The sequence below is a fragment of the Lissotriton helveticus genome, chromosome 2_2 (genome assembly GCF_964261635.1).
Source record: "Lissotriton helveticus chromosome 2_2, aLisHel1.1, whole genome shotgun sequence".
In the NCBI taxonomy this organism is placed as follows: domain Eukaryota; kingdom Metazoa; phylum Chordata; class Amphibia; order Caudata; family Salamandridae; genus Lissotriton; species Lissotriton helveticus.
In genome coordinates this window covers 503399092-503426241 of record NC_136060.1, presented here as the reverse complement: position 1 = coordinate 503426241, position 27150 = coordinate 503399092, and the positions used below count along the sequence as shown (strand labels likewise).

Below are 27150 nucleotides of genomic sequence, written 5' to 3'. Positions count from 1 at the left end.
TGCGACCCATATCCCTCCTACCCTATCTCAGTAAACTCACCGAGAAGCATGTAAATACCCACCTGTCGAACTACATCGAGGCAGCGGAGGGCCTGGACCTATCCCAATCTGGTTTCAGGCCCAACCACAGCACTGAATCTGCCCTCCTCTCCGTGACCGACAACATCAGGATGTCACTGGACAGGGGGGAGTCGGTGATTCTAGTGCTGTTAGACCTGTCCGCTGCCTTCGACACGGTATCACATGATCTCCTACTTGAAAGACTGAGAGATGTGGGTGTGGGAGGCACAGCCTTGTTATGGCTGCATAGCTTCCTCTCAGACCGAACACAAGGCGTCAGACTGGGCTCTCATTCCTCACCATCGAGAGAGCTAGCAAAAGGAGTGCCACAGGGCTCGTGCCTCAGCCCCACGCTGTTTAACATTTATGTGGCCCCTTTAGCTAATCTGATAAGATCTTTTGGATTCACCCCAGTATCGTACGCCGATGACACCCAGCTGCTCTTCCCTTTCCAGACCCTAACACCGGCAATTCAGTCTTCATTTGCTGATGGGATGAGGGCAGTAGCACGCTGGATGTCAAAAAACTTTCTTCAGTGCAACGTATCAAAAACCGAGGTCATGCTGTTTGGAGGGGCGACCCTTCTTTGGTCCCCGCAGTGGTGGCCTCTGGAGTTGGGCCCCGTACCCAACCCTAAACAAACAGCAAAAAATCTCGGCGTCAAATTAGATCAGGCACTCCTGCTTAAGGAGCACACCACGCAAGTGGCGGGTGCCTGCCTCCATGTGGTGGGGCTTTTGAGACGTGCTTTTCCTTTCCTACCCGAAAGCCATAGGAAAACTCTCATTCAGACCCTCATCATAAGCACATTGGATTACTGCAACGGCCTATATCTCTCAGCTAATGTAGAACAGTTAGATAAACTACAGGTGGTACAGAACACGGCTGCTAGACTGGCCCTCAATGCCCCCCCCAGAACGCCTTCCCGCCCTCTTCTCCATCAACTTCACTGGCTACCTATAAAACAACGCATCAAGTTTAAAGTCTGTAACATCATTTATCGATGCCTGTTTGGTACCAGCCCCAGGTACCTGAAAGAAAAATTCCTGCCCTACATCCCGGGACGCACTCTCCGCTCCAGCAACCATCTGTTGCTTCAGGTCCCAAAGATAAAAAGAGCCAGACAGGGTGGCCGAGCACTGTCCTACACAGGACCAATCCTGTGGAACTCCTTACCCACCGAGCTGAAACAGACCAGGACCTTGGAGTTGTTCAGGAAAAAACTGAAGACATACCTCTTTACCCTGTATTAAGCCTGTCTGATCCCCCATCCGCAGCTCTATTCTTACAGTAATCTGCCAAAAGCAAGTAACAGCGCAGAGATATCCCTTCGGGAATTGAGTCACGCGCTTAACAAGCAAATAAATAAATAAATAAATAAATACTTATATGTTTTGGTGAAAATTCCGGATAGCCAGTCCATGCCAGGGGCGCGGGTCCCGCTAAGGTAGTCTAGGGCCTGAGAAACCTCATCCGCAATAATGGGTGAGGCCAAGAACTGCCGCTGACCATCCTCAAGCCAGCCCATAGCTACTTCAGACAGATAATCGGCAAGGACGTCATCGGAGGGGGGAGAACAAATGGCATACACGTGAGAATAGTGGGAGAGAAAAGCAATAGTGATATTAGCACTGTGTGTGATCGAGGTACAGTCGTCTATTTGAAGCTGTGTGATGAAAGAGGACTGGTATTGATGACGAAGCAGTCTAGCAAATGTTCGACCCGGTCTATCGTCCTCGCCATATGTCTGTGCTCGTGCATATTTACCGAGATAGTTGACCTCGAGAGCAGCGAGTTCTTGAAAATCTGCGACAAGCCTCGCACTCTGGTGCAATGGAGGAGGGGGTTGTCTGTCAGCGCATGTGTATCGAGCTCCTTCAGTGCAGTTTCAGTAGTCTCTAGTTCCCCTGCGGATGGAATGAAGATCAGACTGTTTAAAAATATAGTCCTGTGATATAAACATTAAAGGCCTCCCAAAGTATGGCCTAATGAGACACCGTGCCGGTGTTTAACTGCAAGTATTCCTCTATGGCGTCCCTAACTTCGCTTCTGAACATGCCATTTAGCAGAGCCTCCACTGGGAGGCGCCAGGGTGCACGTGATCGGGTAGCACTGGGAACAGAGAGGGTCAACAGCACTGGCGAGTGATCGGATAGAGTCAAGGGGGGAGGATCAATAGAGAGAACAGTTAACAAAAGTTTAAGGGGAAGATACCAGTGATCTATATGCGACCAGGTCCTATGTGGGGCTGAGTAGAAAGAATATTCCCTATGAAGGGAGTGTTGAGCATACCAAGCATCTGCGAGGAGAAAGGATTGCTAAAGAGCAGCGAGAGCCTTCGCAGAGTGACGTTTGGTGGCCTGTCTAGAGCCCCTCGTGCCTAGAGTTGGTTTTAATGTAAGACTGAAACCGTCACCATTGAAATAGTAGCGACTGAAAGTTTAGAGAAGTGGGGTTATGCTAGAGACAAATTCTGGTGAGTCTACATTTGGTGCATAAATGTTAACCAGGAGCAGGCTCTCTGTAACAAGGCGCTGGCCACTAGTAGATATTGGCCTTTAGGGTCCGCAACCACATTGTCCACTTGACTGGTACTGCTTTGTGGACCAGGATGCACACAACTATGGAGTAAGTACAACATTTTTCAAAAAAACGATTAGCTCCCCGATTTGATGCAAACCGATATGTTGAATTCGGGGTATAGTGAGTATCTTGTAGAAATGACACTTGGACAGTATGTTGGGCAAGGTAAGATAACACCTGATGTCCCTTTCGCGGGTTGGACAGCCCTCTCACATTCCATGGCATACATTTCAGCTCCACCGCCCCAGAGTTCTTAACTGGCATTGTCATTGGCACCATGGATAGATACGTGAAACAGTGCACAGAGGAGCCTCAAGCCTAACAATAGCACAACCAGTGCTCTGTATAAAACAATCACTAAACATGAAACACCAAACAACCCTAAGCCCCCCACCCACATCGGATAACAAACCAACCAGTATCCGGTGAATCCCATCATTTTCCTGTCACCTATGGGGCCTTTGCTGGTGGATTCCGCCACTCTGGCAATACGATATTATTCCGCCGTGACCGCGCCTCCAATTGCTCCGCTTTCATGGCAACTGTTTTGAGAAGTAGCTTGTTTGAATCTCTTGGCCACTGGGGGGTGGGTGTCCCCCAGCTCGGTCTAGCGGTGTTCAATGGCCTCAATACGGGTCCCATGCTGCTCAATGCGACCATGCATGTCATCTAGATGGGAAGCCAATGTGTCGAATCTCGCATCAATCATTTTGAAACCAGCTCGCAGCTTTGCCATAATGGCTGCGGTGCCATCCGCGGGAGGGGCTCGGCCTCAGCATGACCCAGTGGGTCGCCACGCAAAGTGCCATCACTCTCCTCACGCCAAGGCGCTTTTGTCGTATCAAAGTAGAGCTGGCGCAGCTTAGGGTCACTATGGCTCATCTTGTCGAGGGGAGCGCTGCCACGTGAGACAAAAGGCTAAACACCAAGTGCGGGGAAAGAAATGTGCTGTAGCAGAGCTGGTAATGAAGGTGGTCAGCAATCTGCTCCCAATCTTTCAATGGGAAACTGGTAGTATAAACACAGGAGTAGGCACCAGAAATGGTGCGATGTAATGCAGGCCGGCGTTGCAGTCTTTGGCCATTAATTAGCTATCAAGATGCCAGCTCAGTGATTTCTTCCTAAAGACTTCCAGCCACCAGGGTTCCTCCTCAACTGTCCATGAGTTAAAGGAGAACAGACGCAGCTTCTCTCAGAGATAAGCCGTGCCGTTGAGGCACTAAATATAATACTTCTGGGGATCATCTGAATTTAGTCTCTTTCTGCCACAACAGCTACAGGATCTAAAAAAAAAATTTGGGTGGTATTTAACATGCTGAAATATGACAGAGGATGAAAACTTCTTTACCAACTACAGCTAACAACCAGTTAAAACAAAAAGGAAGGAAACAAAGGTCTTCTCTGAGGAGAACTGAGCAGAGCTCAAGAGGATAGACATCTGAAGATGGTCCTCTGTCAATGAAGGTTTCTGATTGGTTGCAGTTTAGTTCCTTTTAAATGAAGTGACTAGACACATAAAGAGCTTTTATTATAGCTTTCAGGCTATATTTAACACAAAGCTGCTGTTGCAATGATGTAGTCTGATTCCTAGCTTGAATGCGGAGATGATTCATCATATGAATTTATGACAAATCCAAGGATGTTAATCTATTTAAGATACAACATTGGAGAAATACCACATACATAGATACAACATTGTAGTTCATCTTTGGACAACTCTGCTTTAAAATACGCAGGGAGAGAAGAAGTCAAGTTGGAGTCAGAGTAAAATCTCGGAGGCGACGCTCTTTAAAACCCAATTGAAAAATGCCTTCCAAATCAGCATAAATAATTGATAAAACTAGGAAACAATTCTCTAACCTGGATCCACATCAGAGATGACCAAATGGTGCAGTGAGAATAGGGAAGGATTGGAAGAAAAGGGGTAGCTGAAGAAACCAAAATGGTGGCTGCCATCGCTGAGAACTGGCGTCAAGCACAGAAGACGCAATAATAGAGTCTAATAAAATAACCAGCTTTCAGACCGGCTAATCGATGGTGCAGCCGGGGAGCTCCCTGGCCCCAATCAGCTCAGAATCTGTAAACCGGCAAGCAGCCCTGAGATGAATGCACTAACAGTAGACTAGAAAGATGGTATGGAGTGTAGAGAGACTGTAAGCCACGCAGATTGCTGGAAGCCATGCGCCCACAGCAGGGGTACAGTTCAAGCGATGGTGCCACCTCCCTTAGCCAAGATGCAGCAGTATCTCACCCAAAAGACCAGAAAAGTGTATGTTCCAAGTTTATGTAGAGTTGATTATTTGCTTGCAGGGGGAGATGGGGTGGGAAGAGAGGGGTGCCAGTGATCACACCTTTCCCATACAAAACAATTAGGCTTAGTAAATTAAAGAAACATCACTATATACATCCAGGATAAGATATGTCTACTAAATTTTCAATTAATGTGAGTGCCTAAACTTACTGAAAAAGTGTCAGTTACTGCGGAATCATATAAAACACATCCAACCAGGCCTCATTATTTTACAGGAAACAAATTTGACAGTAGGAGATCAGAAGAGACAAAGGCATAGAAATTACCCAATAAAATTCAATCACTCAGCAGGCTATCAAACAGCATGTGGTATATAAATAAATAATACCGGGACTATTTTTGAATTACATTAACAATAACAGATAGCTCAATAAATAAGAGGCAGGATCCGATGTGTCCGAGTCAGAAGGATTTATTCAGGCAAAAGGGAAGGGACTGGAACGGGACAGCCTGAAATAAAATGAAAAGGAAGGAAGGAAGGAAGGCAGCTGCACCATTTCATCGACAGTGCAGCATATATATAGTAAGACATTTCAAATACATTACATACAGTAGGCGTAACTTGTGACAAACGTAAGATAAGAACACATGGGTGGAAGAAGAAGGCGTGTACAGGGCGTGCACTGAGACATGTGATGTGAACGTCACAGAAGTGTCATGAATGGGGCGGAAACATGGAGGGGGCTACTCGAGCAGCTGGGACCTTTAACCTAGTGGTGCGCGCAAACGGGCAATGACGTGTTACCAGGGAGAACTGGGGGCTATGACTTCTGCGCTAGAAGAGGAGACTAAAGTCTGCGGTGTCAGGACGACATGTACCTATAGCATATCTGGTATCTGGTGTTTGGAGTACATGTTGATAGAATCCAAAAGTTATCAGGGCAAAGGCTACTTGCCACTAAGACTGGTGCATGTATCTATTCTACATGTATTGCGTGAGCTAGGAATATTCTATGAATATTAATACAGTAACTCTCTTGCATGGAGACAGAAAGACTAGACCATAGCTGAAACTGTTGATGCGGTTCAGTAGCTTAGGAATGCAAAGGAGGAAAGCTGGACTGATAACTAGAAGCATAACATACTCTTGGCAGACAGGCAGGCAGAGCCAGGCCGGGCACCGCGCTGCGCGAAAGGAAGTAAGTGAAGGGTCAGGGATGCAGGTGGGGGCTGCATCGCTCCTCGGAGTGAGTTCAGGAGGCTGGAGCTTGAATCTGGTGTCCGGGCCCTTCTGAGGCCTAGAAACGGGGACAATGCTTGGAATTAACGTGCACACTGTAAAACGTGGCAACATAGGCCTAATACTCGTTGCTTTCACGAGAACTGGAAACTGGTATACTAGAGTTGGACACAACTATAATTGCGTCTTTAATCGATCATAGGGGGATACATGCATATCGATCATGCACATATAACATAGGATGGGGAACACGTAGGCACATACAACATGGCAAAATTTACTTTTCCACATTCCCTCCTTGTGCCCTACGTTTCCATCAGGAAACATCAATATTCATGATACCATCTATCTGTTCATATAGCATCATTTGCTCGTCTCGAATTGTCTTGGAACGGGACTTAGGACTAGGAATACAAGAGGTAGCACACATGCCGCAAATCGCAGGGCCACATTGTAAACAGAGGCAGCAACTGAATATGATCATTACTGCTATACCTAGGAATGACAATACTTTCCATCCCCAGGCAGATATGATACTCCAGAGCCAACCGGACCATGTCCAGGTGCCTGGATTCTGGTGTAACTGATGGGCAATTTTATGAAGTCTGGTTATAGCTGAATAAACAGACGGCGCGTTATTAGGAATGAAAATGCAGCAACTAGATCCGATGACTCTACAAGCTCCTCCTCTATCGGCCAGTATGACGTCAAGAACGAGACGATTTTGGAGCACAACAAAACGCATAGCAGATTGTTCTTCAGTTAAGTTACCTAGAGCGGAAGTAGTCTCATTCACTACTGCTTCAAGGGTTCTGGTTAGCCTACGTATTAGCTTACTATTCTGGACAGGACCTATAAAGAAAAAGAAACCTTTATTGAAGTCTTGATATTGTTCTAGAGCAGTTTCAGTTTGATCGACAATTGGGGACTCGATCTCCCTTCTATGTCTAACGTGTACTAGATGTGTGTTTCTGTGATAATCGGATGGGGCTAGAAAAACTGGTGGCAGTAGGAAGGCAATGTAACATGTTCCATCCCAATCAAGGGGCAGACGAACATATGCGGTCTGACCACAAACAAAATAAGAATGACGTGAGGCTTTGAAAATAGATTTCCCACTGTCACTATACTCGACCACAGTAGTACAATCACTATGTCCTACATGTGCGGAACCATTCTTTCCGACACATAATTCGCCTTTGACTGGTAGAACTGAAATAGCAGGCAAATCTGGAGTAGTATCGGACTGCACATTCAGAAACATGAAATTCGAGGAATAATTACCTAGATCATATACTTCATTTTCTAGATCTAACCCTGTTCTATGGGAAAGACCTTGCTTGTCTGGGAAACATGTCTTATTCAGAAGGGACATATCGTTTGAGGATGACGTTAACGTGGACCATGCTCCACACGAACCATTATGTGAAAACGGATAGGGAAAGAGTGGCAGAACTCCCTTCGGTGTCTGGAAAGGGGGGAGTCGACCACACACCCAACAATTAGTGGCATTGCTGGTCTGGTGTGAATAGTGCAGCATTCGGATAAAAGTATTATTACGCATAGCAAGACGATAGGATAACTCGTGAGGAGGCAGATCACTAAATGTGTGCTCTACTGTAACATTAGAAAACATATGTACATGTGAAATAGGAAAACATAAATGTAAAGCATAACTTATGCATGTAACCATAAGACTCAGAAACAATAAAAAGAATAGAATGATGATACATCTCTTAGAGTTTTGACTAACTCTCTCACTGTGTGGGTCTATCTCATACATGTCAGGAACCTGTCTAACCGTTTCACCCGAGAGGGACTTAGACAATTAAACTGGCTGACTTACTAGACCTCAACTTGGATTTATACTCCTGCTGCGGAGTTTTCTCTAACAGGGGTAGTTTAGATTCATTGTCTGGGCAGTCCTTGAGAACGGGGAAGTCCTTGAGAAAAGTTTTAGTTTTAAGTCCATGGAATTTCTTGACGTGGCTCGCGTGTAGCCACCCTTTTCTGTTTTCCACCTTCACCGCAGTCCGGGTGGTGAGAAGGACGAGACGGGGTTCCTTCCAACGGGGCTCCAGCGGACTTGAACGATCAAAGTTCCTTATCAATACGTAATCACCCGGAACGACCTCATGCGGTTTCACTTCGGTGTTGTCTGGAAATGCAGCGGCAACCTGTGAACGACAAGATTGTAGTGCAGACATCAAGGAGGCAAGGTAATCTGTCAGCATATTACTGTCAACATCAGTTATGGTACGGGGTCTAGGTGTACCCCACATGTTAGGGGGACGACCAAACACTATCTCATAGGGAGATAGACCTGAACGGGAGTGAGCGACCATTCTCATATAAAAAAGGGCGTCTGGCAGTGCTACTATCCAATCTACGCCTTTCTCTGCACACACTTTTGCAATTCGGATTTTCAGGGTCTGGTTATGTCTCTCTACGAGACCGGCTGCTTCGGGATGGCGTACACAATGGAACTTCCACTGGTACCCTAACAGAAGGGATACTTGTTTCATGAGCTCGGATGAGAATGGCTGGCCGTTATCTGAATACACGACCCTAGGTAATCCATAGCGGGGAAAGAACTCACGAACCAACTGCCTGGCAGTGGTCGCAGCTGTGTAATCTGGAACTGGATATGCCTCTGTCCATCTGGACAAAGTGCATACAACTACGAGGACATACTTGAAACCTCGACATCGCTCCATCTGAATATAATCCATCTGGAGGACTTCAAAAGGGTGGTCAGGAGGATGAAATCCACCTTGTTCCACCGGAACACTTTTACCTGGATTGAACTGACAACATATCATACAGGTACGTACTTTCTGCTTGGCTACTGCTCGTAAATGCTTGTTGAACCAAAGGTTCTGGATACTATCTAACATGGCCTTTTCTCCTAGATGTGCTGGACTATGTGCGGTGTTAATAATGACTTGAACCATAGAGTCGGGGAGAAACCATGTGGCTTTTCCCTTCGTTAACCATCCTTGATCTGTCTGGACCCCTCCTTGTTCGGACCATTTCTTGATTTCATCGGGAGTAGCATGTAACTGTATGTCTATGACATCTTGTGTAGGGTCCTTAACTGTCATACAAGTAGTCTGATCTGGAGTGAGTGTCTGTGTCGTGTTAACTGGAATGTCTGGAGTCTGAGCTGTGAGCTTGGCCGTTCGATCTGCTAGATCGTTACCCTGGGAAATGATATCAGTGACTTTCGTATGTGCCTTGCACTTCATGATAGCGATAGCTGTCGGTAAATGTATTGCATCTAACAGAGCTTGAATAAGGAGACCATGCTGAATCTTGGTTCCATGAGAGGTCATAAAACCTCTTTCCTGCCAGAGCACTCCAAAGTCGTGTACGACTCCGAATGCATAACGTGAATCTGTGTATATGTTAACTTTCAGGTTCTTGGCACGTATGCAGGCTTGGGTCAGAGCGACAAGCTCTGCTGCTTGAGCAGACAGGGTGTCAATACGATGTGTTTCTATAACTTCAGTTTCAGTAGTCCCTGCATACGCGGCTACTAGTTCTCCTGTACTTGTTCTCATACATGAACCATCCACATAAAGTGTCAGGTCGGGATCAGGTAATGCAATGTCTGTCAAGTCTTGTCTTGGCTTTGTCATGGTGTTAACAACTTCCACACAGTCATGTGTGGCAGGATTTGAAGTAACTGACGGTAACAGTGTAGCTGGATTTAAAATGTTGCAGCGTCTGATTTCTATGTGTGGCTGAAACAGTGTCAGTTCATAACCTGTTAAACGTGCAATTGTCAAGTGCTGAGTCTGTGTTCGGTTTAAAAGAACTTCCACAGAGTGTGGAACTTGTACTGTCAGGGAGTGTCCTAACACTATGGAATCACTTTGTCTGATAGCTAGAGCTGTGGCTGCAACTGACTTGAGGCACGCAGGCAGAGCCTGGGCCACTGGATCTAATGTGCTAGAAAAATAAGCACAGGGCTTGTATTGTCCTGCTTGATCTTGTGTAAGAACAGATAATGCAGTACCATCACGTTCTGTAACAAAGTGTAAAAGGCTTACTGTAGTTCGGTGTTGCTAGAACAGGTGCATTACATAAAGCTTTCTTTAACTCATTAAAAACAAGTGTATGTTCCTGGGTCCAAGGGAGGACAGTCGATACGGCTGCCTCCTGTGTCGTTAACTGTATCAGTGGCTTGGCTAGAAATGCATACTGAGGAATCCATTGTCTGCAGTAAGAAGTGAGGCCGATAAAAGCTCGTACCTCCTTCTGTGTCTTGGGCTGTGGAAGACGTGCTATTAACTGGATACGGTCAGGTGTCAACTGCCTACCCCTCTTGGACAGTAAGTGTCCTAAGTAGACCACTTGCTGGACACAGAATTGCAATTTGGAAGGGGACACCTTGTGCCCCATCTCGGCCAGTAAATACAGAACTGTAAGTGACGCACGCTCGCAGTCACGTTCAGAACGGGCTGTGATCAGTAGATCATCGACATACTGGAGCAGGGCAGTGTCAGTTGGCATGTGAATATTGTCTAGTTGTCTCTTAAGTGCTTGACAGTAAATGCTAGGACTCTCTGTGAAACCTTGAGGTGCTCGTGTGAATTTATAGCTTCTTCCATTTAAACAGAATCCGAAAAGGAACTGGCTGTCTGGATGAATGGGGACACTGAAAAATGCGTTCTTGAGATCGATAACTGTAAAGAATGTGGCTTCAGAATCAATGGCTGTCAATAGGGAAGAAATATCTGGGACCACTGGGTACTGGGGTATGATACATTTATTAAGTTCTCGAAGGTCAATCACTAATCGATATACTGGAGGTGCATTTGGATCAGTAAGTTTCAGGACTGGAATGATAGGAGAATTACATACATTGGAGTCAGTTTCTACAACCACTCCTTGAACAATAAGCTCGTCAATAATTTTGGATAAGGCTGTTACAGCCTCAGGTGGCAATCTGTACTGTCTGATTCGTGGTAAAACAACACCTTGCTTCAGAGTGACACGGTGGGGTGTGATATGCATACAACCTACATCAGTTGGACCTTGCGCCCATAAATGCTGTGGTATATTCAATAATCTTGGATCAAAATCACGTAACACATAATGACCTTTGAAATCACGGAGAAACAGACGGACCCCTTCTGGGGAGCAGCATATGACTGCTCCTAATTCTTTCAGTGTCTTAATGCCTAACAAATTTTCTGGACAAGATTTCGTGAGTAACAGATCTGTAGTTCGGGACAATGGACCAACTTCTAGAGTAACTGGTTTCGATATTTCATTAACAATGGGCTTTCCTGAAAATCCAAGGGAAACATTTCTAGAGCCTGAGAGTGGAGCCCCTGGAACCTCGTCATGACTGATGGTAGTCCTACTTACCCCTGTATCAATCAGAAACTTTCTGTCTTTCCCTAATACTTGACTGTGTACATAGGGACCCTCTTGATCTACAGGAATCTCGATGAGAGGCAAGCCTACCTCCCTCTCTAGGCTGTTTCATGAATATGGCTGATAATCTGGATACTCTGACTGTGCATACTGATACATCTGCTGTGTAACATGCTGTGTGGCAGCTATAGGCTGCGGTGCTGTAACTGTCTGTTGTGCATTCTGTGGTGGCTGGGAAGTCTGTGAAACTTGTTCTTGTCTAGGCGGACGTGGTCTTTCTTTAGTTTTACCTGTAGCTATGTTGTGTTTCAGAACTGCACATTCGTTTATAAAATGACCTGGCTGTTTACAGTAATTGCATGTCCCTTTAACGGGAACTGCAGGATGACTGGCTTGATTCGGACCCCTCTTCTGACTGTCTTGTGGAACAGATTGTGCAACTAGTACTTTCATTTTCGTGTCTTTCATACGTCTCCTTTCGTGTTCCTGCTCTTCCCTGATTCTGTTCTGGTGGTACTGGAGCATCTGGAGCATCTGTGACGGAGTATTAGCTTGCCAGGTACTTTCGACTTTCAGGACTCGATTTTTAACTTGTGGACTTGAATTCTCGACTAGTTTGGTAACAAAAAGATGAGGGTACGACTCACTACTTGTTTTCAGACCACTATTAATAATAAAACATTTCTCAAATCTAGAATAAAAGTCACTAGTATCTTCGTCTTGTTTCTGTTTACAGGCTGAGATGGCATCCCAATCTTTCTTTTTCGTGGCTAGTAATCTTGGCAAGACTTGTATCAATAACTCGGGCAATTCTTTAGCTTTATCCCCAAGACCGGTACCTGGTACTCGCGAATTATCTTCAGCTTCTAGAGCTGTCCAATCTATCTTTTTCTCTCCCACCTCCCATTCTTTTTCTTTGAGTTTTTCATATATGCCCGCAGGCAACAGGACCTTTAGCATTTTAATGATATCAGGATACGTGTATTCTCCCATACGGAGCATGTCCTTTAATTCACGGTGAAACCCTGCTGGATCTTTATCATGACAGGGAATTAACTTTTTCATTTCTAAGAGTTCCATTTTCGTGATAGGGGTGTAAACAAATACTCGTTCTAGACCACCACCCTCTTTCTTGACTGGATGTACTTCTCGTAACGGATTCTGTCTGTCTATGTAGAATGATTTACTTTCTGGGGGTGAGACGTGAACAAAATGTGGATTCAGAGACGTTCGGTATTTGTGGCGCTGTTCTAGAATGACACTAATTAAATCGGTACCTAGACCTTTCCATCTGTACTGGAGTAACTCGTTCAATACATCATGTAGAGGACCTGGATCAGAATGCTGTTCCTCATACAGTATAATGAGGTGCTGGATCATATACATACCCACCAGACGTTGCTCGGCTGGGGGCAGTTTCAGAAACGTTTGTGCCACTATTTCATCTGGAAACGTGGTAGAATCAGTAGTCCATCGGACTGCTGATCGGGCAAGTTCTTGTTCATGCATGGTACTAAGCTCGCTATACCCTATTCGTGATTTCAGAATATGATCGGTAGCTTGGAATACTTGCTCAAGAGAACACTGTTCTGGTACTGGAGGAGGAAAAACTTTCTTGTAATCTAGGCGTGAATGTCGGTCGGAAAGTCTAGTTCTACCTACATACGCTATTCTGTCGGGATTCTCGTTGTCTACCTCTTCAGTAGAAGAGTCATACTCTTTCTCGGTTGCTTGTTTTGCTTCTCGTTTCTCGTGTATAGTTATGATTTCCCTACGAATTTTCTTGTACATACTCTCTATACAAGCTTGTGTTTTCCATCGGCTATATTGTCACTCCACCTAGTCAGGACTTTCATTTCTTCTTGATCTTTTTCTGGATAATCTTGCTCTCTTATTAAACAATTAATCAAAAACTTTAAAATCATGAGCTGAGTCTCGACTTTTCTTTGAATCATGGCTTCGTGAATACTTCCTGGATTCACTCCTGTACGGATAAAACGATATATTCTGTCTAGATGTTCTCCCATATCGGGCAGGGTGTCCAAATAGCTGGCAACCCGCCTTAAACGTAATGAATATATGACCATGTGATCATCGCCTGGAACTGGATCATAACGACACTCAGTAAGTGCTCGCTTGATATCTACGTATGTAGACACTTTTGGCGTACGCTGTAACGGTAGTTCATGTTGCGTCAGACGTCTGGGTTGAGGCGGGGTACGAGGAGAACCTCCCCCCGCGGCTCCTAAACTAGAATCGTCGGTGAATACTGTACGTGCTGGTAGAGTGACTGGCAAAGCGGGTACATGTACCGTGGGCTGGGCCGGGGGTGCTGTAACAGGTACTGTAACATTAACTGGACCCGCGGGACCAGCGGCTGGAGGAGCAGGAATTACATTATTAACGGGAGCAGGCGGGATAGGATTTGCATATTCTGGGACTGTATCATCCAAATAGGACGAAAGAAAAATATCAGCTGCGGTCGGTTTATGACGTAGCTTAGTCGGGACCAATGGTGGCGGGAAATTACAGGGTACTTCCGGGGTTGCTTTTGGCAAGCCCTCGGCAAGAAGAGGATACATACCCTTAATAAGGGCATTTCTCTGTCTGTCTGACTGTTCTACTCTAACTCGTTCACCTTCTTCGATTAATTCCCTTTCTTGGGCTTTTTCTGCGGATTCCCTACTTAATTCTGAATTCTTTTTCAGTTCTTTTATGAGATTCTTTGCGCCATAACTCGATGGCATCTTTCTGAGACTGTCTGGCTTTCTTTTTCCATAATGCTTCTTCTACTCGCATGATGCACTCGGCATCCCATGTACCCGATACGGGCCATCTATATTTCTCTTCTAGTTCCTTAGTCTAGTCCGCCCATAAGTCTAGATATATTATGGCATCTAAGCCATGCTTGTGATACATAAAATGTCCTGGACTGTCCCTAGGAGGGACAGTAACTGCTTCTTCGAGTAAGCCTTTTCTGGTCTTTAACTGACGTAATTTCGAGAACAGAGGCATTTCGGTTATATACTTGGAAACGCAATACACAATAATCACAGTAATAAAATAGCGAACAAAACACTCATACCACGACATAAAAATACATAAATAACAGTTCGAACAGGAATACTACCTGATACACTGAAAACAGAACACATGAATTTCTTGAGGACGAAACTTACTAGAATTACTGGATGCACTGCTACAACAGTACAGAACATACCGGTCCCATAAAGGGACACGTCAGGACCCGTATCCACCTAGGTGAATACTTCGTAATGGATCTGCGTACCCAAACCCAACGGACCAGGACCAAACTAATGATCCTGTCTAGATACTTCCCCCGCGACGGTACTCACCGGGAAGCAGAAACTGGAAGGCCTCGGACTGGACTGGACTGCTACGACGTCGGACTACGAACTTCGGAAACTTCGGTTACAGGTGGGCCTCCGGATACTTCGGACCTTGCTCTCTCGGCTTGGGCTCTGGTCGGGACGAACCGCATTCCACACCGCTTCGTCTGGATGTCGGACCGCAGTTTCCGTCTCCTCCGTAGGCCTGAGGAAGACTTGAAGCAGAAATATCTGCCGGTGCGCAGTAGAGTTCCGTCACGGCTGCAGAGGGTCAGGGGGCCTGCGTGGCATCGCCAGCGCGTGAGGAAGGGGCTCGTCCCTGTTCGGGCGCCATTATGTGGTATATAAATAAATAATACCGGGACTATTTTTGAATTACATTAACAATAACAGATAGCTCAATAAATAAGAGGCAGGATCCGATGTGTCCGAGTCAGAAGGATTTATTCAGGCAAAAGGGAAGGGACTGGAACGGGACAGCCTGAAATAAAATGAAAAGGAAGGAAGGAAGGAAGGAAGGAAGGCAGCTGCACCATTTCATCGACAGTGCAGCATATATATAGTAAGACATTTCAAATACATTACATACAGTAGGCGTAACTTGTGACAAACGTAAGATAAGAACACATGGGTGGAAGAAGAAGGCGTGTACAGGTCGTGCACTGAGACATGTGATGTGAACGTCACAGAAGTGTCATGAATGGGGCGGAAACATGGAGGGGGCTACTCGAGCAGCTGGGACCTTTAACCTAGTGGTGCGCGCAAACGGGCAATGACGTGTTACCAGGGAGAACTGGGGGCTATGACTTCTGCGCTAGAAGAGGAGACTAAAGTCTGCGGTGTCAGGACGACATGTACCTATAGCATATCTGGTATCTGGTGTTTGGAGTACATGTTGATAGAATCCAAAAGTTATCAGGGCAAAGGCTACTTGCCACTAAGACTGGTGCATGTATCTATTCTACATGTATTGCGTGAGCTAGGAATATTCTATGAATATTAATACAGTAACTCTCTTGCATGGAGACAGAAAGACTAGACCATAGCTGAAACTGTTGATGCGGTTCAGTAGCTTAGGAATGCAAAGGAGGAAAGCTGGACTGATAACTAGAAGCATAACATACTCTTGGCAGACAGGCAGGCAGAGCCAGGCCGGGCACCGCGCTGCGCGAAAGGAAGTAAGTGAAGGGTCAGGGATGCAGGTGGGGGCTGCATCGCTCCTCGGAGTGAGTTCAGGAGGCTGGAGCTTGAATCTGGTGTCCGGGCCCTTCTGAGGCCTAGAAACGGGGACAATGCTTGGAATTAACGTGCACACTGTAAAACGTGGCAACATAGGCCTAATACTCGTTGCTTTCACGAGAACTGGAAACTGGCATACTAGAGTTGGACACAACTATAATTGCGTCTTTAATCGATCATAGGGGGATACATGCATATCGATCATGCACATATAACATAGGATGGGGAACACGTAGGCACATACAACATGGCAAAATTAACTTTTCCACAAGCAGGAGTGGCACTCTTGCCTAAATATACTTTGCCAATCAAAGTAATGTTGTTAAAAAAAATAGCAAAGGCATATATGTCTTGACGCAACTAGAGCATAAGAAGCACACAATGTTAATACCCCACACATATGCACCAGAAACAATACCCCACATATATGCACCAGAAACAGGCCAATATCTATTCTTAATACACTTGCTACAATAACTAAGGCATCTTTTCAAAAGGGAAGTTGACAATCTGCGGTGAATTCAACCGAATATGGAATGGGTGACCTGACAAACTTTATTATAAAAAGTCTCGTCCACCTCAGCTCCTTCCAGGAAAGTTTTGGGGTGATTTGTCAAACGGCGCTGAGGGGGGAATGGGTTCTCAAAACACATTTATCCCATGCAATTTCCCATGGGACCTGTAGAAGCAACTACAGCTAAAACAGCTGACTAGGTTGACACAAAATGTGGCTACATATTTACCCAGGAAGCATAATGTTTTGGGATTTGGCGTAAATCGGTTCAATATTTTTTGAGAAATTAAGGGTAAAATGTAAGTATATTTCAAGCAACAGGAGATCCGTGACCTGGCTAATCAAAAGATGAGATCTGATAGGCTGCCACAACATAAACAAGGATGTTGTAGCAGCCATTTAAGGACTCGGGGTTCAGTTCCTCCCCATCCTGAAACATATATTTAAAAAACATATAGTATCAATGTAGAGACACCATGAGAGGGGTGTGTGGCCTCCTCCATGAACCATTTGAAGGCCCCATGGACCCCACTCTCTGAGCAGCTATAATCTTTATGGATAGGTGCATGTGGCCTCCCTCTTCAAGCCTTTTAAAGGACCGGGAGACCCCATCCCTTGTGGTTGATGTCTTATTTATAGAGGGGACGGGGGGGCTTGGAACCCTCCTATCTGAGCCATACACCGGCCCAGGAGACCTTATTTCATGGGGCTCCATGAGGGACTGTTCCCTGGGACCATATACCCAAGGAAACTGTCGATTTTTCCTGCCGGGCAAGAGCAGAAAAAAGACCTGCTCCAAGCTGGGTGGGAGCAAACCAGTGAAGCCGGCTTCCAAAGGCAACCTGGAGGGGTACTGTCTGGCAGGGACATTAGCCTCCCCGCGCAGCCCCAGACCTGGCAATGCTGTGTGCCTGCCCCGCACGGGACTGGGGCACCCAACAAAAAAAGAAAATTGCAGGCTTCCCCTGGCACCCAGGAGGCTGCTGGCAGGGGAGCAAGCTGGGCCGCGTGGGCTATGGGCCTCCTCCCACACCCACGACAATTGTAAGTTGTTGAGTGCACTGGGTGGGACCGGGACACCAGAATATAAAAATGAATGTAATAACAATTTAAAAAACAACTGAAAGCCGTGAAATACGCTCGTTCATTTCACATTCATTGCCCCACCTGATAGCGCCACATAACGTCATGCGAGGACTGTACATCTGCATTATATGAGCCTCCTGGTGCCCCTAAACGGGGTAGGGGTACCACCATTTTCTTTTTATATTGATGGGGGCTGCAGGTAGTGCAGCAGTCCTGTAGAAACATTTATAAAAAAGTTGTGGGGAGTCTAGGGTTATAAAATATATGACCCCAGGAGAGTTTACCATATTTATATAAAGCACTTTGAGCTGCAGCTGTATGCTCTTCGGTCGGAGTACAGGTACCCTTGCAGTTAGCTGTAAGGATGCATTTTGTGGCCTGGCCGATATGAAGATGATCACTTGGCTAACCCTGTAATGAGACATCCAGGAGGATTCGAATGGAAATCCTCGTCTTTGTCATGGTTGGGGAAAACTGCAGAGATAAAAATGTTCTGCCCTGCTTGTTAAACCAAGCCCAGCCTACCCTTATTCCCAGGGAAGATACAACCAGCCTCCAAAAAGATAGAACGTTTCGCCTGGGAAGATGGGGGTGCATGAGTATTGAGGTAAATACTCTTGACAATAACGAGTACGGGAGGCCTTGCCTTTCCATATATCCGGGAATATTACCAAGCACATATCTGAAGCTCCTTCTGGAGTGTTCATCCGAGGAGTTTGACAATAATATGAGGACATATGGGTGGGGCAGTGATGGGGAGGTCCCTGTGTGATGTTTTATGGATGCAAAGGCACTGTAGACCTAAGAATGCACACACTTGCTGCGTCATCAATACAATAATGCAGACACAGGAGGCAGATAATAAAAAGTTAGGTCTGACTACAACTACATACTCCTCACCCCTTTACCTCAATCCATTATAACTCAGAATTTACTCTGGTTCCTCGATAAATGGGAAATGTCAAATGTTGCATGTTCTTATCAAAAAGGGAGAAATTAAACATTTACAATAATGCATGAATAAGAATGAGTTTAAACTCACAGAAAACCATAAGCTGTCCTATATGCAAGTACGTGACTGGACTGTACATACAAGTGCAAAGATGAAGACACAATTGACCTTACACATTATGAAAAATATAGTAAAAAATATCTCCCGCATTTAAAGGGTTAATCTCAAATATATATACAAACATTTATAAGAGGAAGAAAAGACAAAGAAATGAGGATACCAAGACCAATGGGAAAATGCCACAAAAAGAAACAAAATAAGGAATGGAAGAAGCTCTTGCGGGGAGAGGGGGGGAGACAGACAAGTCATTGACAGGGACAGGGATAGAGATACAAATTGATGTACAATTGTTACTTTACACCACATAAGATAAAAAAAAACTACCCTAACGTGAAAGGGGAATGGTGGAGCTGTGAAGAGGCAATAGCTTGACCCATTGCGCATTTGGTGAAAATCCAGACAGACATTTCTGGAAGTAAGTACTCAACAGAATCATAAAAAGGGACACTGGATGTATTATTGGGGCTCAGAAAGAGGAGTGCTACACATATGACGAGAGGGGCATTAATATTTGAGAACCACCTTGTAATGCGAAAGTTAGAATTTGGGGGTCTCTAGTTGGCAGAGGTAGGTACTTGTGACAAGTAGGGACCCTCTCCTCTAGTCAGGGTAAGGGGGTACACTCCCAAGATAACCCCTGCTCACCCCCTTGGTAGCTTGGCACGAGCAGTCAGGCCTATCTCAGAGGCAGTGTGTAAAGCATTTGTGAACACATACAGTAATCAAGTGACAACACTACAAATGGACACCACACAGGTAATATATAAAAAATAGTTCACTTTTATATAAGACTTAGCACAAGACCAAATAACGACAAAAATAATCCACAATACTATTAGCAATAAAGAGTTCTTGTTAAAATGTTTGGTTTTAGAATTCTGTGCGATTCATCCTCTTTGTCCGGCTCTCACGGCAATGAAAATAACACAAAGAGTCTAACAAGCGCAGCGGATGCTTCGGTCCGATTTGTTCAGGATGGGGATCGAGTCGAACACAGTACCTTTACTTGATGTATCCGGCACGGACGATGCGTTGCAAAAAGAAAGCGAGGGACGATGCGTTGCAAAAAGAAAGCGAGGCACGATGCGTTGTCGGCCAGTCATGGTGCGAGCTCCGGCTCGTTGATGTCGTCTGTACGAGTCGTTGAGCGGAGAACCGCGTTGATTGAGGTGGACGGTGCTTGATGCGGTACGTTCAGCTTACGTTGCAGCGTACGAGCCATACTGAGGGAGCTGCGTTGTTCAGTCTTTGATGCGGTGCGAGGTGGTGCGACGCGGACGTGCGAAGCGTACCCCTCTCCAGGTGCGATCGGCAGACTCTAACTCAGCGGCAGTGTAGGTGTCGTTCCGACCAGGGCGATTCGATGCGGCAAAGCGTTGTACGTTGCGTTGTCGGCCAGTCACGGTACGAGCTACGGCTTGTGGATGTCGTTGGTATGAGTCATCGAGCGGGAAGCCGGGTTGATTGAGGCGGACGGTGCTTGATACGGTACTTGTCGAGATGCGAGTCGATCGTATGAGGCGTACACAGCTCCCGGCCTCGGTAACTATGGAAAACAGCGTTTCCCACAGATCTCTTCGAGGCGGATGAAGTCTACTGGTCCTGGGACTTCGTTCAGGGGGCAAGCTTGCTTCCAAGCCCTTGGAGAGCTTTTGGCACAAGTTGAAAATAAAGTCTTTCAGTCTTTCTCCTCTCCTATAGCAGCAAGGAAACCACTGCAGGCCAATCCCCCAGGTCAGGGACAGTATTCCTCCTTCAGCTTTCCCAGTTCCTTCTCATCAGACTGAGGTTTCTTCTTGTCAAATCTGGATCTAATTTCTTGGGAGCAGGGTCCCCATACTTATACCCCTAAATCCTTTGTTCCTCTGGGGTAGAGGGGCCTGTGCCCAGCCAAAACCAGTTCTTGAGCTCTTTGACATGACTGACTTTTCATTCAGGGAGCAGGCTAGAGACATCTGATACTCCACAGGAGGTGGAGCCAGCATTGTGGTGGAAAGGCACAGTCCTATTCAGAGTCCAGGTGCACTCCTCCCACCCATTTGGATGTAAATCTCTCTATTCACCACCAGTCTATCTAGCCCTGCCCTCTGGAATTCCCCAGCCCTGTCACTCACAGAACCCAGACAGCAGATACACATCCTAGCAGAGGCGGGCTGAAATGGTTAGGCAAGCAAATACCCACTTTCTAAAAGTGGTTTTTGCAAACACAGAATATTAAAACAAACTTTACTACAAGATGTATTTTATTATTCTAAACTCGAATTTCTACCGTGTTCCCTGAGTCTGTTAGGATCATAGAATGTAACAATTCTAACAGCCCATTCTGGTCTAGGAGAACAGGTAGCCTTGCAATTGTGAAAAGCCAAAATGGCTGTAATTCACTATTAGGACATGCCACACACCCACATCAGGGCTTGTCCTACCTTATACTTACAATGCACCCTGCCCTTGGGCCTACCATAGGGGTGACTAATATGAAGAAAAGGGAAGGTTTAGGGTCTGGCAAGTGGGTGCACTTGTCCAGTCAGCATGACAGTACCAGACTGCACACAGGCTCTGCAATGGCAGACCTTAGACACATTTTACAAGGCTGATTCTGTGGGTGGCACAACCAGTGCTGCAGGCCCACTAGCAGCATTTGGATTTACAAGCCCGGGGCACTCTTGGTGCACTGTACTGGAGTCTGCCAGTAAACCAAATAAGCCAATCATGGAATCCAATCAATATAGCGATTTACAGAGGGAGCACTTGCAGTGTGGCACTGGTTGGCAGTGGCACAGTGCTCTGAGCAGCTAACACCAGCAAAAACACATGAGGCACAGCAACAAAAAGTGGAAGGGAGACCCAAGCCAAGGTGCCAGGTCGAACAGCGGCCAAATAACAAATTGCAGCAGACAGGAGAAAAAAATTCAGACTCTCCCACATGATGAAACTGTCACTTATGGATGACACTGGCAATGGAGGAAATAATGTACAATATTGACAAACCACATAAAAGGTTCAAACAAATATGGCAACAGCTAATGACAATGATTTCGAAAATTAATTAATACTTGTCCACAGAGGCTATGAGCACTGAAGCTGAACTATTAACAATTGTCGCAATGAACTTGAGAGAAAAGAGAACTGAGGGACCGGACAGACAATGCTGTGAAGGACGGGGGAGGGGAGAGATCTAAGACTGTAAGGGGGGGAAGAAAGTCTGTTAAAGAATGAGTGGAGATGAATGGTTTGTTTCGATGATTTAAATCAGGATTCAATAAAAATAAACTGAAACACATTATTGGCTGATTAATTTGAGGGCTTTCTCTAGGAGAGATCATTAAGCCTATACTACATCTCCACTTCAAGCATTCACCAGCTAACAATGCTTCCAATACACCCCGTATCTGCTTCCAGCTCATCCTCTGCGTAGGACACAATACAAGAAATGTCAATCTCATCCGTAGTGAGAGGGGCTTTGATATTAAATGGGAGGGATTTTCCAACTCACGTTTGAGGTCATGGTCTTTAGCCGCTGCTTGATTTGGTTCACAGTTAAAGGAGGTTTTTGTGTCGTTTTTGATATTTTTGTTGATTTCTTATCATTTTGCTGTAACAGAGAGAAACAAAGTGTGTTATAACAAACAATACAACACCTTTAAAACAAGATATTGAAGATACTGCTATCCAAATACCTTAATTTCCAGACTCCACCCTCAAATGAGATGCCTTATTAGGCTCCAACTTTCCTACTGAAATACTAAAGCAGGAGGCTTTGACCGAGGAATTACAAAGCTTTACAAGTCATTTCTTCTACTGTCCCTCACTGGAAGAGACAATGAGGGCTAGAGCGCTCATTCAATCTTAACACATCTACAACTCTCTACTGTACCTCTTACTGCAAGAGGTCAATCCTGAACAACTATCGAACACCTACAATATCAATGCACCTACAACAGTCCTAATGTCATTCTAGCAACAGGGGACAGGGCTGAATACATTAATCTGAAGCCTTCCCACTGTGACAATTCTGCAACGGGCCGGGGATCAAGGAATGGAGAGCCTACTAATAGACAATCTACAGATGCTCTATTGTGTTTGAGGCAAGAGGTCAGGTCTAAGGAACTACAAACCGCCAGCAATGTCAGTGCACGTTCAGCGATCCTTCTGCGAGTACTCGGAGGGATCAGGGCTCAAGGAATGGAGATCTCAGAACGAGTAAATTAGCTACAGACATCCTACTGAATCTCTAAGACAGGAGGTCAGGACTAGAGAACTACAGGCCTCCTCGCATTGTCAGTGCACATACAGCGATATGCTGTGAGTACTGGAAGAGAAAATAAATAAATACATCCAGATTTGCAAAGCACTAACTTATCACCCATAAGGGTATCCAGGCACTGGAGACTGTCAGGGTGATTAAGTGAGCTATTGCCCAGAGACACATGATGCTGAGCTGCCGCCAGGACCGAGGATCAAACCATGAGCCACATGCTCTGGAGTCAGACGCTCTGGACGCTGCGCCACAATTCTCCCAAGAGATTAGGGCTCAAGGAATGAATATCTCACAAAGAGTCAGGGAGATCTACTGAATCGCGAAGACAGGAGGTGAGGTTGCCCGAGTTCTGTGGGTCCAGCCATCATCATTGCCTTGAGTAAGTGTTGCTCTGCTCTGCTTCATAACCACAGAATTGAGTGTTGATGAGGAGTAGGTGGTAACATCAATTTGGGGTCCAATCGCACTCTGGCTCCAGATCACAGTGGTAAATTATTATATTTGTGACTTCTCCCTTTCCTAGGACCATGGGAACTGGATCACACATATGCAACTTATATAAGGTTACTGATCTATGAGATACAAAGGCTCCAGAATTTTCTAAATCATACACTAGTGCAATTTTGGTCTTAACGAATCGCACATTTTTCCAGCATAGGGTGCAAGTCAAGCAGCAGGCTGAGGTCAAGTTCTGAAACATCAGGTGGTGTGGATAAAGACCCCTACCCCATTACAGAAGTGTTCTATGACTAACCTCAGTACATTTCCCATCTTTGAGTGGATCTGGCTGGAAAGGATTATCTTCGTTCAAATCAACCGCCCGCTTCATGCTCGCCAGGGTCTGCTTCGTCATTGCTTCCAGGTACTTCCTCTTCTGATTCCAAGCCAGCACCTAACACAAACGAGAACATGTTAATGAGTATACTTGGGAGGAGTAAAATGCAGAGTAGTGAGATCATTTCAAATGAAAGATAACAAGGGGGGCGGGTCACCTGCCAAGGCATTCGTACTTATAAATACAACTCACATATAAGTCGTGAGGCAATAAAACAAGGGTGTAGTATAGCGAGAGGAATGTGGGCCATTCTATGTTTTCTTATTTGGAAAAGACTAAAAAAAATTTTTTAAAACAGAGTCTGCTCTCTAAGTGCCCAGTTATGCAGGTCATTTTAATTTAAACTTCCTGCCCGTAGGGAATTGCAAAAAATAAATAAATTAAATTAAATAAAAAGAAAAGTAAAAAAGAAAAAAAAAAAAAAACGAACGTTGCCAAAAGAAGTTTAGTTTTAGAGAAAGATATGGACTGATACAAAAAACAAGACATACGGTTTTCTTTTTTTTGTTAAACTTTTTTACCAATCTGTAGCAACCCACATGGCAGAAACCACAGGATGGGCGGCAGCAGCAAACGCTTCCCTATGGCACAGACCCGATAGAGACGTGGCGCCTTGATCATCTTGAAGCTCTCTAATCGAATTACTTCAAAGTGGGTAAGCAAAATAACAAGGGGTTGGGGAAGCTAAATCGAACGTTGGGCATGTAAAATAAATATGGGGTGCAGATCGGAGATTCAAATATTCAAAAACAAAAAGGTAGCGTTACTACTGTGCGAATTACTCAACAGGAGCATTGTCCTCAACTTTAGAGGCCACGTGTAGCAAACACTATCCTAATTCTTCTGGGCCCCGCTGATCCTAGTTTCTTCAACTCCTTGTGGCCACCCTGCCTGGGCACCCCCCCAGCACCTAAGGATAACATCAAGAGCCTTGGGGTGTGGCAGGACAGATTCCTCTCATTTGACATCCAAGCCACCAAACTCTCGGCTACCTGCTTTGGCCTTCTCAGGATGCTAAAGAAAGTTCTTCATCTTTTACCCATGGAGGCTAAGCAGGTAGCCATCCAGGGTCTGATCCAGTCCCGCCTGGACTTTAACAACGTCCTTTACCTTGCTGCTCCAGATTATACACTGCGGAGACTTCAGACAGTGCAGAATTGTGCAGCTCGCACACTGCTTCAGCTCCCACGTCGACAATCAGTTAGAGCTGGCCTGATCAGCCTACACTGGTTGCCAGTACGCCAAAGAATCCACTTCAAAGCCATGTGTATTGCCCACCAGGCTTTCTGGGACACAGGTCCCTTGATCACCCGTGACCTAGTCTCCCACTACCAACCTAGCAGAAACCTCCGCTCAAACCAGGCCTTCATGGCTACCGCACCTAGAATAAAAAAGGCCAGATCAGGTGGCAGGACCTTCACCTACAATGCCTCCAAGACGTGGAACGCCTTTCCCCTTCATCTGAGAGCCAACCCCAATCTCTCCTCATTCCGGAAACAGCTAAAGACATTCCTCTTCAACTCCCCACAGTAACTCTCTGTTAAACCTCTCTTGCTTCCGCCAATTACCTCTGTTGGTTCCTAGCGCTTGGACGCCCCTGGGCAGCAACCGCGCTCTATAAATCCACATACAAATACAAATTCTGGAGACCTCAGAGGGAGTGCTGTGTCCAGTTCTAGAGGCATCAGCTGTAATAACTCCAGCTCTGGAACCTTTGATGCTGAAGAACTGGGGGAAGGATGTTATTCCCTTGTGCTTCTTTGCTGGACCCGGTGAACTGCTTCATATCTGCATTGCCTCAATAAGGAACACAGCAACAGAGATGGCCTTCATGTCTACATTGCCTCGATAAGGAACACAGCAACGGAGATGGCCTTCATGTCTACATTGCCTCGATAAGGAACACAGCAACAGAGATGGCCTTCATGTCTGCATTGCCTCGATAAGGAACACTCACTATCACTTCCCCCCTCCCTTCTTGGGGCACTGTATGACTTTAATACAGTTGATTATTAAATGCAAATGTATATTCAAGATACTTGATCCCGCTGTGAATAAACCTGTGTGGATCAAAACAATTGTTTCTGATTAACTCAAATGAATTGTACGTAATTGTTCCTTTGACTCTGGGACCCCTTCCTATCAGTACATTGCTAACCCAGGTCCCAGTGACTTTCTTCTGGGTTGAACCCCCTTTATAAACATCGATAAGGAACACAGCAACAGAGATGGCCTTCATGTCTGCATTGCCTCAATAAGGAACACAGCAACAGAGATGGCCTTCATGTCTGCATTGCCTCAATAGCAACAGAGATGGCTGCACAACTCTGAAACCAACCTCGATATCACTGGAGATTTATGGTGAGGTGGGAGAACCACGAAGGAATTGTCGGCAGCCAAAAGCAGAGCTGAGCGGATACAAAAGGAGCATCTCACAGTGGTTTGGAAATGGGCTGGGGGGAAGATCTGCTGACCTGAAGGTAAGAGGCTTGGGGCCTGTTGGACCTAGATTACCCAAGCCTACATATGGTAGCTTGGCACAGTAGTGGTCTACAGCTAACTCCAGGCGTTGGCTAAGTACTTACACAGCTTACCCACAGTAACACATTGATGAACCACTAAAATAAAGACACAACACCTTTGTTTGCAAAAATACCGTTACCTTTTATAAAAATAATATGGCTCTTTGGATTTGAAAGCATACAGGTTATCACATCAATTGCTTTTAGGAATAAACATTGCACTTTTACTAGAGAAAATAGTTTTCACTCCTCCAGCTGTGGAAAAAGCAGTAAATCATATACTTTTATCAGAATTCAGCAGTACATTCAGAGAACTTCTTGGATAATTAATTGAAGCTCCTAGACTTCACACTCTACAGGGGTATTTTGCATTAATACACAATGACATCAATAACTCTTTACTACAGCCTACCAATTCATTGGTTATGTTAACACATCTAGGGTTACGTTGCCTAACCCCTTCTCTCCTTTGTCACAGAATGAATCTCCAGGGAAGTAGAAAGGTCAAGGCCCTTTTCTCTGCTTATGGACCTGTTTAAAAATAGCTGTCAACCTTTTATCCCTTTTTACCCAACACTTCCCTCTTCACACTCCCACTCTCCTTACTGTCTGGGTGGCAGATATGCCACAGTCCATAGGCCTTCAGCTGGTACCCGCCTCTCAAGCTCCCCCGATCAGCTGCTTCCCTGCACTGACGTGGGAAGAGCCTTGCCGGCCTCCTCAGCCCAAGCGCGCGTTCTCCTGTCAGCGCG

The 27150-nt window shown here is 45.5% G+C and overlaps 1 protein-coding gene across 4 annotated transcripts in view; it reads right to left on the bottom strand.

Moving 5' to 3' along the window:
* The window catches only part of LOC144821574 (uncharacterized), a 228674-nt gene that overhangs the window by 57270 nt on the left and 144254 nt on the right, over positions 1–27150 (bottom strand). For all 4 annotated transcript variants that reach the window (XR_013608385.1, XR_013608386.1, XM_078678778.1 and 1 more), the window contains exons 10-11: positions 23796–23933; positions 22277–22375 (exon numbers count right to left, since the gene is read on the bottom strand). Coding sequence is in view for 2 of the 4 variants with exons in the window: in XM_078678778.1 (XP_078534904.1) it covers positions 22277–22375; positions 23796–23933 (237 nt within the window). In the remaining 2 variants the exon portion in view is untranslated. The remainder of the gene's footprint in view (positions 1–22276; positions 22376–23795; positions 23934–27150) is intronic.